We start from the raw sequence: 12,665 nt of genomic DNA, 5'->3' as shown, positions 1-12,665 counted from the left end.
TGAAAACCATTATCAACAGTTGTTGCTATTTCAAAACATTTGTTGATGAAGACGAAAAACAACCCGAAAAACATGTGCTTTCGTATTGTAAAAAAGTATAATAACAAACAAGTAATACAAGTTTGTCAATAACAAAACACGAACCAGAAAAAGAAAAAAAACCTTAATCAAATAAGAAGAAAAACAACAAAAGACAGTTGAAATGATAACGTTAAATTCAGCGAAAACTAACTACTAGACCAAGATATTTGTTTATAAGTTTTTTCATGTTTTTTTCATGTACTATCATGTATCTTTAGTTGCGTTGTTTAAGCTGGGGTAAAATACAATCGGAAACATATTGTTTCCTACAAGCTTCCTCGTCAGTTGTTTTTATTACATGCGGTATGCCGTACTAATGTATAAAACAAGTCGTAGTTCTTCTGTGTTTAATCATTACTTTCAAATACACCGCTGCTTTTAAAAGGTAAGAACTTATCCGTACAAATAGTTTATTTAAACGTTTTTAACTTTTTTTATTCTGTTTTCTTTTTGCATTTTTCAATTGTACCTGAAATGACACAAAATAGTGATTGTATGGGATTACATGCAAACTTGATATAAACTCATCATAGATACCAGGATTGAAATTTTATATTTATGCCTTTCACGCATTATACGTACTACTCCTTGATACTGTAACTTGGTTGATTAAGTTGGTATATGAAAGAAAGGAAACAACTATATATAGACTTTTGCTGACTTTTCAGTGATACAGTGTACACATTACTGTATACGAAAATCATTTAAATTTACAAAACAAACGATCTCAATCTAGGATGTAGATACGCAAACAGCATATGACTTTAATAATTGATTATGTTATTATTTGGTTCCTAGCTAAACCATATAATGACAGACAGGTTCAATATAATGTTAAAAATATCTGCCTTCAATATGAGAGCATATTCCAAACAGTGTATTACTCCAGTGTCCGAAATGTTTAGCCTACCCTTCTGGAGTACACTCTTAGAAAGTAGGTTATATTAGTAGGTTCGTATTTCTTGGAACAAATCATTATAAAAAGGGCATTGCCTCATTGTTCGATAATGAGTTAGCTGAAACAATGTAAACATTTCGGAAAATAAATATATTGTCTTTGATAATTTTCCACATACAAAAATAGCTTTACATGAAACTGCCCTGGTCATAGCCAATATTCGTTGAACGTGTTGTTTGTCTTGTTTTGCAGCTAATCAAAATGAGAAGTCTGTTTGTCTGTATTTTGGTATTTGTTGGTACCCACCAACTGGTATGTTTAGATGAGATTGGACAGTGTGTGTCATTAATTGAACAAGTGGCAGAAGGTAAAATGCGTGTTTCTATTCATAAAATTGAGAATGGAAATGGGGAATGTATCAAAGAGACAACAACCCGACTATAGAAAAAACGACAGCAGAAGGCCACCAACAGGTCTTCAATGTAACGAGAAATTGCCGCACCCGGAGGCGTCCTTCAGCTGGCCCCTAAACAAATATATACTAGTTCAGTGATAATGAACGCCATACTACTTTGCAAATTGTACACAAGAAACAAAAACTAAAATAATACAAGACTAACAAAGACCAGAGGCTCCTGACTTGGGACAGGCGCAAACATGCGGCGGGGTTAAACATGTTTATGAGATCTCAACCCTCCCCTATACCTCTAGTCAATGAAGAAAAGTAATAACAATACGTACATTTAAAATTCAATTCAAGAGAAGTCCGAATCTGATGTCAGAAGATGTAACCAAAGAAAATAAACAAAATGACAATTAAACATAAATAACAACAGACTACTAGCAGTTAACTGACATGCCATCTCCAGACTTCAATTAAACTGATTGAAAGATCATGATTTCATCATATGAATATCAGGCACAATCCTTCCCGTTAGGGGTTTAGTATCATACCATCATAACATATATGAGAAGAACATAGCCCGTGTCATGCCAACAACTGTTTTTGAATAAATGTGTTTAGTTCCGATGCAAAGACCCTATAAGTGAATCAATATTAACGCCAAAATATGCAATCTTTAATGACCTGACAACAGTATCGTAACTATGCAGATTTTAAAGTAAAGCTTAGACATAATTTGATAAAAGTAATATGTTTTAATATAATTTATAAGCAGCTGATTGAATACTTTATGAATAGATTTGTTTTAGGAAATGCTGACCTCGGCCATAATATTCCTTAAATAGCAAAACTCAAAATGACCCGTAAACTATTTACTTCACAAAATCTGTTTTTACTTTCTTATAGAATGTACGTGATAAAAACTAATTCATCATACACATCACAGATATCAGTATTGCAATGTTGTATTTGAGCCAGACGCGCGTTTCGTCTACAAAAATATTACCAGTAACCCTTGAATAAAAAAAGTCGAAGGTTCAAATTACGAATTCGAAGAGCAATACATAAGAAATAATCCAATATGAACAGATTAGGTTACTCAATAAGCTTAGAAATCTGATGGTTAACATGGCCGATCAAATATTTGAAAGACGGTTTATTTTTCAGGTTACCTTGGATGTTTCAAGGATATAGAAAATACTATGCTACCATCAAAAACTGTCAAAAGTATTCCAGATTTAACTCTAAAGAAGTGCCAACAACAATGCCAGGGTTACACATTCTTAGGACTGCAAGTAAGTTAAATTTATTATTCTATATTTTATTTACTACATGAATACACCTTTTTTATTGGGTTAAATCCCTATGACTTGAACAATCCTGAATATGCCCATAAAGATAAGAATACATTTGAACTGCGCAATGCATATGATGGAATTGATGCATACATTATCTGTGTATTATCCAGTTACAATACTTTGAGATTTCTTGGTGCTTTATCCGTTTGTTTAAATATTAAATACGACTTCATTGAAAGTCACACATTTGTTTTGTTATTTCATTTGTAAAGATAAGCCATCATTTTAAAGGAAATGCTGATTTAAAACAAACACATATAATAAATACATATGCACTTACTTTTTTTACAGTATTCTAACGAGTGTTTCTGTGGTAACAATCTAAATACTGATCGGTACAAATCCGTCCCCGAAAGCGACTGTAACATGAAATGTAGTGGAGAAAACAGGATGTGTGGATCAGGCCATAGGAACTCTGTTTACAGAGGTATTTGTCTTTAATATTAATGGTTATAACACTTCTCATGAATAAAAATGCAAATTTATAGAAAAATATTTATGCATTATACACTGATTATGGAACCAATAGATGCAAGAAGATGTACTATCAGTACCAATGAAAAAACTCTCACTCCGAGTCATAATTAGTAAAAAGTGAACCTTTCTAGGTCAAAGTACGGCCTTCAACACGTAAACATGGCTCACACCGAACATGTTTTTACAATTTTCATTTAGCATGTTATAAGGTTGTGAATGATATCGTACCACTCATTTATTTGATAAGGGTTGTACGGGGATAAGGGGACATTGAAAAGAGAAAGTCTTAAAGAGAGTGATAAAAAAAAAAAATATTCGGGCAAAACAATTTAAAGTTGTTTTGTCTTTGAGTAAGGGATAGAAAGTAAACCTAGGCTGGTTTTTTTTTAGGGGGGAGGGGCGTAGGTGATGAGGGAAGTTGGAGTTCTGGATTGGAATATGCGATCCCATGTCAATTTTCTCACATGATCGTCGCTATATCTAGGACTTAATTGCAAAAAAGAAGGACAACAAAACACAGATAATAACAGCCTTTGAGCAATCATTTTTTTTTTGCAATTTTCTCTTAGATTTAATCAATTGAATGCTAACGAATTCTTTACTGCCCTGAGAAAAAGCTCTTAAATATAATATTCAACAAATAGTATATTGTTGTTTTTATTTTTCAGTGCCATTTTAAGATGCTGGTTATGGTTAAATCAAAGTGAATGGAAACGTTGAACGACAAAAACTTTTTAATCGCTTTTGATTGATCAATAAAATAGTTTGGTACATAGTTATTATATTCAGACTGATATATTTATTTGCACGGATTGATTTGGTTACAAATTGCATACACACACATTATTTGGGATTTTGTTGTTATAGTGCTGTGACATGATATTCAACAACCAATATTTTTCGTTTTATCATCAAACATTTGAATTCTTTAAACAACTTGATTATCATGATTACTGGTAATTTTATGTGGTCGGCTGTGCTGTCCAACATTTTGGCATTGGAAATTTAAAGAATGTTTAAAATTTGCCACAAAACATGTCAATACAATTAACTCTTATTGTTTTGCTACCTGAATCAGAAATTGATAACATTGAGAATGGCAATTGGGAATGTGCCAAGGGTAATACCACGACTTAAGATAAGAAAACAAGGCAACAAATTGGTTTTCAACACATTGAGAAAATCTAGCACGCGCAGGTGGGCTTCAGATGACTCCTTAACAAAGCTGTGAATTAGTTCAGTGAAATAGACGTCATTCTAACTTCAAAGTACAATTTATATAAATGAACAAAAATATAAATGAACAAAAATATAAATAAAAACAAACAAGACTTACAAAGGCCAGAAGCTCCTACATGGGACAGGCGCAAAAATGCGGCGACTGTGACTGTGACTGGAATTAATTACTTTTGGAGTGTCAAAAACTCGTTGGAAGTACTTAATAAATTGCATGCTTATATTGGTGATTTTGAATCTGTTCAAAGTTTTGATTTTTCTACCCTATATACCACATTGCCTCACATTCTCATTAAGAAAAAATTTACACACCTAATTAAATGGGCATTTAAAAAGTCAGAATGTGAATATCATGAATATATATGTTCAAACTCTTTTATGTAATTTTTTAGTAGTAATAAACCAAAAAACTATGTCAATTGGACATGCTTTGATACTATGTTTGCCCTTGAATTTTTACTGGATAACATTTTTGTCCGCTTTGGAGATTCCGTATATCGTCAGGTTTTCGGAATTCCAATGGGGACTAACAGTGCACCACTTATTGTGGACCTGTTTTTTTATTCCTATGAGTTACAATTTATGACAAAAATCAGCAAAGACCCATCGAAACAACATCTGATACACAAATTTAATAATACTTTTAGATATTTGGATGATATTTTGGCTCTCAATAATGACGACTTCAGTATGTATACTAAAGAATGTTATCCTGTTGAACTTACTTTAAATAAAGCTAATACTAACAATGACCACTGCCCTTTCCTCGATCTTAATATATATATCATTAACGGAAAGCTTAATACTAAAATTTATGATAATAGTTATCAAAGGTACCAGGATTATAATTTAGTACGCCATGATAGATGATTTCTCATTTCCTATCGTTAATTATCCATTTTTAGATGGGAAAGTTCCATTGTCACCATCTTACGGTGTTTATATATTTCAACTTGTACGATTCGCTCGTGTATGTAACAATGTTTTAGATTTTAACGAGAGAAATTTATGTATTACTGAAAAGTTATTACACTCGGGTTTTCGATATCACAATAGTTATCAAAGGTACCAGGATTATAATTTAGTACAAACTAGTCAAAACATTTACTAAATCTGATCATCGGTATAATGACATCATTCGTAAATATAGCTCAACATGCAGACTTCTTATACGTTCAGGTATTTCACATCCAACAGTTTATGGACATTTTCTTTATAAAGCACAAACATGTCAGTATTCACCTCAGAAGCTAACAAAACCTTTAAATAGACTTATTAAGAAGGGATATAGTTACGATACTGATGTCAGGTCATTAAAAATTCAGATTTTGGCTTTAATATTGATTCACTTATAGGGTCTTTGCATCAGAACTAAACACATTTATTGAAGAACCATTTGCTGGCGTGACGTAGGTTATGTTCTTCTCATATATGTTATGATGGTATGATACTAAACCCCTTAAGAGAGGGATTGTTTCTGAAATTTATATGATGAAGACATAATCTTTCAATCAGATTAATTGAAGTCTGGGGCTGGCATGTCTGTTGTCATATATGGTATTTATTGTCATTTTGTTTATTTTCTTTTGTTACATGTTCTGACATCAGACTCGGACTTCTCTTGAACTGAATTTAAATGTGTGCATTGTTATGCGTTTACTTTTCTACATTGGCTAGATGTATAGGGGAGGGTTGAGATCTCACAAACATTTTTAACCCCGCCGCATTTTTGCGCCTGTCCCAAGTCAGGCGCCTCTGGTCTTTGTTAGTCTTGCATTATTTTAATTTTTAGTTTCTTGTGTACAATTTGGAGTTAGTATGGCGTTCATTATCACTGAACTAGTATATTTTTGTTAAGGGGCCAGCTGAAGGGCACCTCCAGGTGCGGGAATTTCTCGTTGCATTGAAGACCTGTTGGTGACCTTCTGCTGTTGTCTGCTCTATGGCCGGGTTGTTGTCTCTTTGGTACATTCCCTATTTCCATTCTCAGTTTTATCTTCTTTATTTCAGATTTGACAGTACCATTATTTCAGATTTGACATTCGTACCGTTTTAACAACATTTTTTTTGGTCGTGACGATCAAATATTGTTGGACAATTAAGTTTTTTGGTTTTATCATTTACGTTTACACTACGGAACAGAAGAACTAAAACGTCTGTTATATAATTATCAGATAACTGTACGACTTAAACAACAGGTGGGCTACAAACATATCTGGTTTTCTCCAAACAAATATACAGGACAAATTTCAGATAATGAAACTATTCCTGTCTTTCCAAAACAAATTGCTCTTCTGCTGAATTATTTTTACGAATCATATAACAGATTAAATATTTGATAATTACTTGTATCACGTCCGCACATCTATGTACGCACTAACTTAATAAAAATGATATATATATTTAAGATAAAATCTACTCAAACTGCCAAACAGATACTGTACATCTTTGTAAACTAATCATGCAACTAGATTCACGTCGACATGTTATCATTTTCAGTTCACAGTTTACAATTCTGTTAAATATAAAAGTATACTATCATAGCAACATAACATAACACGTGCAATTGCATCAAAACGTGAAGATGACAGTTACTGTATCAAAGTTCAGTTATCTCATGCGTAAAAATATGAAAACAACACGATCATAAAATCATTTTTAATGCAACTAGTTGTGTTTATACCTAAGTATAGTAACATAGCTATATTTTGTATAATGTCAATTTAACCATGGAACACTTTCTCCACATTTAGGGGTTAATTAAGGGATGAAAATAAGTTTGACATTTGTGTTACGATTCAAAATGCTATCAATTTATTAGTTTAAGTTCCAGTATAAAAACAACATTAGGTCAATGTCATAAAAAATATAAACTTGTTTGTGCTCGGCCCAAAACTGGGGAAGGGCTCGGTAGAACCTCGCCCTTTTCCAGTTTCTCAGCCTCATACAAAAAAGTTTATATTTTTCCGAAGCGCTTTTCTGTAATTTGCTATATAAAGTTAATTAAAGTACACCCTAAAAAGGTAATCAACATCTGCCTGATTTTTAAAGTACAAAAAAAAATATGGTGCAGGTAAGATTGCTTTTTTATATAAATATAAATGTTACTTTTATTACACAGTCATATAGATAGTTTAATTTTCCTAAGTTTTCATTCTTTTATGTTGTGATGTTATGCTATTGTTTCATAAAAGGTTAACATTTGGTACCATTAAAACGTTTAATCCCGCTGCAAATGTTTGCACCTGTCCTAAGTCAGAATCTGATGTACAGTAGTTGTCGTTTGTTTATGTAATTTATACGTGTTTCTTGTTTCTCGTTTTTTTATATAGATTAAACCGTTGGGTTTCCCGTTTGAATGGGTTTACACTAGTAATTTTGGGGCCCTTTATAACTTGTAGTTCGGTGTGAGCCAAGGCACCGTGTTGAAGGCCGTACATTGACCTACAATGTATAATGGTTTACTTTTTTTTAAATTGTTATTTGGATGGAGAGTTGTCTCATTGGCACTCACACCACATCTTCCTATAGCTATATTTTTCTCTCCGTCGTTTTAAATTTGTCTATACAGTCGTAAAAGGTTATGTTTCGGTGTATCATGTAGCTTAAAAACACATTAAAAAAAGTGTTGAAAATAGCAGACTGTTTTTTCTTCTTGAACAGCACTTATTCGAATTCTAACTTAATTTCACTCAAATAGTAACTGGAAAATCAAATCAATCTTGAACTCGAAATTTAACTTGAGTCGAACTTTCATTAATATTCCAGTGTTATCTCGAACTCTAGCACGATGGATATGAATCATGATTTAAAATATAGCAGTTTAGTGATAAACAAGATGAAATTACTTCGACATTTTAGAGAAAAAAACAATGCTTGCTTCCAATTAGTCATACGATGTCCTGAAGACAGATCTGTTTTAGCTCTTTGTATTATTGATAGCCTTAGTGGTACTCATACCAAATCTTGTTATATCTATTAAACACAATTATTTTATTTTTATTATTGAATGACACTTTACATTGAAATTAATAACAGGTGACATGGTTTTGAATTTAATGTCAGTTTAAACAGATATACAATTACATGTATACATGTATACGGCACCATTTGATTCAAATGGTCAAAGTTATATTACATTACATTACATTCGTTTGCATTAATTTCATCTTAATACACATCAACCTAATTAATTGATAGATCTCTGATTTCGTTTATCTAAAATTAGACCTAACACCAATGTGTTATATACCTTTTCAGGTCTTCGGGTTATCGGGACTGCCTCACAAAATGTATGTCTTATGTCGGAAAAGGTGGAACATGTTTTAGCTATTATTGAGTATGTTAGTTGTCGTCTGCAAGTGCAGTAGCATGATCATGTAATAAAGAATTGATTTGAAGAACAGTATATTCGTCAACTCGTTACTTGGGCTTATCATAGTCTCCCAGCCAAGTACACGATAAATGTGCACCTGTCTTGTCAAATAATCAGAACGTGACTTACCAAAAGTTGAAAATTCACTCGGAACAAAAACTGGAGTGTACCTATTTGAAATGACCCAAGACTCTCCAAAGAAAAAAAACGGAATGACAGTTTCTCGCTTCGAGGAAAGGATATCTCATGTATAGATTTCTGTTATGTAATTAACATCACACAATAGCATTCAGTATCATATATTCTGAATTGAAATACTAACTATTACCATAAATTATTAATACATATGCCGTTTTTCATTTATTTTAGAAAACATTTGTTATGTCTTGACGATTGATCTAAGGTTGGATCGTTATGTAGGCTTGAACAAAATATAAAGATATACTATTTCAAGATTTGAGCACTGTCTACACGTAATAAAGTGAAACTTTGTCAACTAAAGGAGTCGTAGTAAACCACACTTTCGAAAGTTTTCTCAGTTTTATAGTCTATTAAATCTGCTTTTGAAGTCCCGCTATTTCTATATACTTCTAAAAAGCCTTGTCATTTTGAGACAGAATAGCAAACATTATAAATTCATCTTTACACACAACACGCTACTTATATTATCGTTCTAATTTTAGGATAAAGAAATAAAAAATCAACATTCAAATTTGATTGTGCATGTTGTGTGTAAAGATAAAATTAGGGATGTATAACATATAATATGGAAAAAATGCACACACGTTGAAAATGAAATGTTTGGCATGATTTACGATAATCGAAACTATGTTTAAAATCTGTTCTATGAAATTGAGAATGGAAATGGGGAATGTGTCAAAAAGACAACAACCCGACAATAGAACAGACAACAGCAGAATGTCACCAATAGGTTTTCAATGCAGCGATAAATTCCCACACTCGGAGGCGTCCTTCAGCTGGCTCCTACACAAATATATATGATAATGAACGCCATACTAAACTCCAAATTATACACAAGAAACTAATATTAAAAATCATACAAGACTAACAAAGGTCAGACTTGGGACAGGCGCAAAAATGCAGCGTTGTTAAACATGTTTATGAAATCTCAACCCTACCCCTATACCTCTAGCCAATGTAGAAACGTAAACGCATATCAATACACACATTTAAATTTAGTTCAAGAGAAGTCCAAGTCTGATGTCAGAACATAAAGCCCTTGGATGGTGTAAACTTCCCAAAACAACATGTATGGTGTAATGGTGTATGGCATATGGTGCAATGGTGTAAGGTGTAGGGTGCTATGGTGTATGGTGTAAGGGGAATGGTGTAATGTTGTATGAGGAATGGTGTGATTGTGTAACTTGCGATCGTGAATGGTGTGAATGATAGTGTACGACCTTTCATTGGTTGCAAACGAAGTTTTTTTTTATTTAATTTTTTCGGATTGTAAGCATAAACATAATAAAAATCTTAATATTTAAAATTTAATTGCATTATGGGTAATTTCGGATCGTGTAGATATAATGGGGAATGGTGTATGGTGTAAAGTGTAAAGTGTATGGTGCAAAGGTGTAACGTGTATGGTGTAATGGCACAAGGTGTTTGGTGTAATGGGGTATGGTGTATGGTGTAATAATGTATGGTGTTAGTGGGAGGTTTACACCATCCAAGGACTGTATCACAAAAGAAAATAAACAAAATGACAATAAATACCATATATGACAACAGACATGCCAGCCCCAGACTTCAATCAAACTGATTGAAAGATCATGTCTTCATCATATGAATATCAGGAACAATCCCTCCCGTTAGGGGTTTAGTTTCATACCATCGTAACATATATGAGAAGAACATAACCTATGTCACGCCAGCAAATGGTTCTTAAATAAATTTGTTTAGTTCCCTATAAGTGAATCAATATTAAAGACAAAATCTGAATCTTTAATGACCTGACAACAATATCGTAACTATATCTCTGCTTATTAAGCCTATTTAAAGGTTTTGTTAGCCTCTGAGATGTATACTGACATTTTTGTGCTTTATAAAGAATATTACCATACAAAAGTGAATGTCATTGTGAAATACCTGAATGTATAAGAAGTCTGCATGTTGAGCTATATTTACGAATGATGTCCTTGTACCGATGATACAATTTAGGAAATGTTTTGACTAGTTTGTGATATCGAAAACCCTGGTGTTATAATCTTTTCAGGTTTTACTACACGTCTCGTATACGCTAATATTGACAACGTTCCATATTAAATGAGGGTTAAAGTGCAGCTGAACCATGAGGGATGGACAGGTCATGTTGCGTTGTACTTTTGTTAAAATTTAGTAGGTAGTCTGGTAATAGGGCATACTTCGTATTTGAAGCATGTTTCTTTTTAGTATTATATCTCAACCTATATTTGTCTCACCTAACAGAAATTCCAATGGAGACTTTTTATAAAAAATGTCATAATATCTGTTCCTGTTGGAACAAATATTCTATACCATTTATTCCGTTAGGAACATTTATTGTTATATTTATAACTTTCATTTAATATATCATATGAACAACGTATATTTAAATTCATCTGGTGTAATTGTTAAGAATATCTCCCCTCGTGCTTCAATGTTACATCGCGTCATTACTTACGACTACTCCTTGCTAAATAGTGTATGCTTCAAATTTAGAAGTTATAGCGATGTTTAAATTATTGCAAAATATGAGACAGTTCAGGTTCGTCATAGTATAAACTCCTATTTATAGTTTCGGTAGGGAAGCAATTTTCACGAAATCATGAAAACATTTGCTATGCATTACTTTTATCTCACACTTTTACAATGCAGTAATCAGTGATTCGCAATAGTAAAAGCACGCATTGATTTCTGAATCGAAAGTTTTGCCACTTAATGTATTATGTTACACAATGTTATATTTTGAAAAGCGTATATGTCCCATCTGTACACTCGTATTGCATCGTTTAAAAATAGATTCCTTGTCGGTAAAATTATTACACCAGGGTTTTCAATATCATAAACTAGTCAAAACATTTACGAGACTTGTATTAAAACCTTGATAGAACAGACTTTCAACATGCATTCAATTATCGTAGAGCATATCACAGAAGTGAGACCTGTATCACGAGTGTTGTCAGATCTAAAACACAAGTTGTAATAGATCTGAGTTATAATCAAATGTAAACTCATGCAAATTCATTACTGCATTCATTTATATCAGTACTATTTTATTCTTGGCACGATAATTTAAAGAAAACGACACACGATTTTCATAAGGGACCGAATGCAAGTTATTATAGGTTAGTTATACACCTATACATTTATATAATTGCCTGTTAAAGCCCAATGGCTTTCAACGGTGAGATCGGAGTGGAATTTCGAGACGAATAATTCAGTAATATCATCAACATGTAAATCAAGCACCAATGCTTAAAACTACAAAATGATAAAATTGAAATGAAAATAGAAAACAATAGATAATCACACTTAAATAACCCTCTTCAATATGCTTTTTGTTTTATTAATATGTAGTGTCTTTGCATTGCTGGTGCTTACTGTCAATCAGATCCACACTAGCGATGACATTATTTGAACTTCGACATTTTGCATTTGAAAATTTCAATTCAATTATATACAGCTGATTTTTAGTCGAAAACCTGAATATTTTCTGAGCTTTTGTCCTGCAGTTTTCATATTTAGATAATTATTATTTATTGTCATACACGTATAAAGATAATTTTAATCAAACTTTTTATTCTACACTCATGTCTGCTTTTTTATAGGAAATCTTGGTTAATGTTTATAAACAAA

General features: G+C 32.4%; 1 protein-coding gene across 1 annotated transcript; it reads left to right on the top strand.

Moving 5' to 3' along the window:
* The first annotated feature begins 342 nt into the window (after positions 1-342).
* Positions 343-3,996, top strand: LOC143042829 (uncharacterized). Its single transcript, XM_076215300.1, has 5 exons — positions 343-466; positions 1,232-1,346; positions 2,550-2,677; positions 3,032-3,167; positions 3,886-3,996. The coding sequence occupies exons 2-5, from the start codon at positions 1,241-1,243 to the stop codon at positions 3,894-3,896; spliced, it is 381 nt and encodes a 126-aa protein (XP_076071415.1). The 5' UTR covers positions 343-466; positions 1,232-1,240; the 3' UTR covers positions 3,897-3,996.
* Positions 3,997-12,665: the final 8,669 nt, after the last annotated feature.

The sequence above is a fragment of the Mytilus galloprovincialis genome, chromosome 8, assembly GCF_965363235.1.
Source record: "Mytilus galloprovincialis chromosome 8, xbMytGall1.hap1.1, whole genome shotgun sequence".
Taxonomy (NCBI): Eukaryota; Metazoa; Mollusca; class Bivalvia; order Mytilida; family Mytilidae; genus Mytilus; species Mytilus galloprovincialis.
Note: the sequence above shows the minus strand (reverse complement) of the source record. Positions and strands in the feature narration are given on the sequence as shown.

Bases quoted from the DNA above. Each gene is read 5' to 3' on its own strand.
- LOC143042829 (XM_076215300.1), top strand. From the start codon at position 1,241: ATGAGAAGTCTGTTTGTCTGTATTTTGGTATTTGTTGGTACCCACCAA. The intron at 1,347-2,549 runs GTAAAATGCGTG...TTTATTTTTCAG, and splicing joins AATTGAACAAGTGGCAGAAG to GTTACCTTGGATGTTTCAAG. The intron at 2,678-3,031 runs GTAAGTTAAATT...CTTTTTTTACAG, and splicing joins ACACATTCTTAGGACTGCAA to TATTCTAACGAGTGTTTCTG.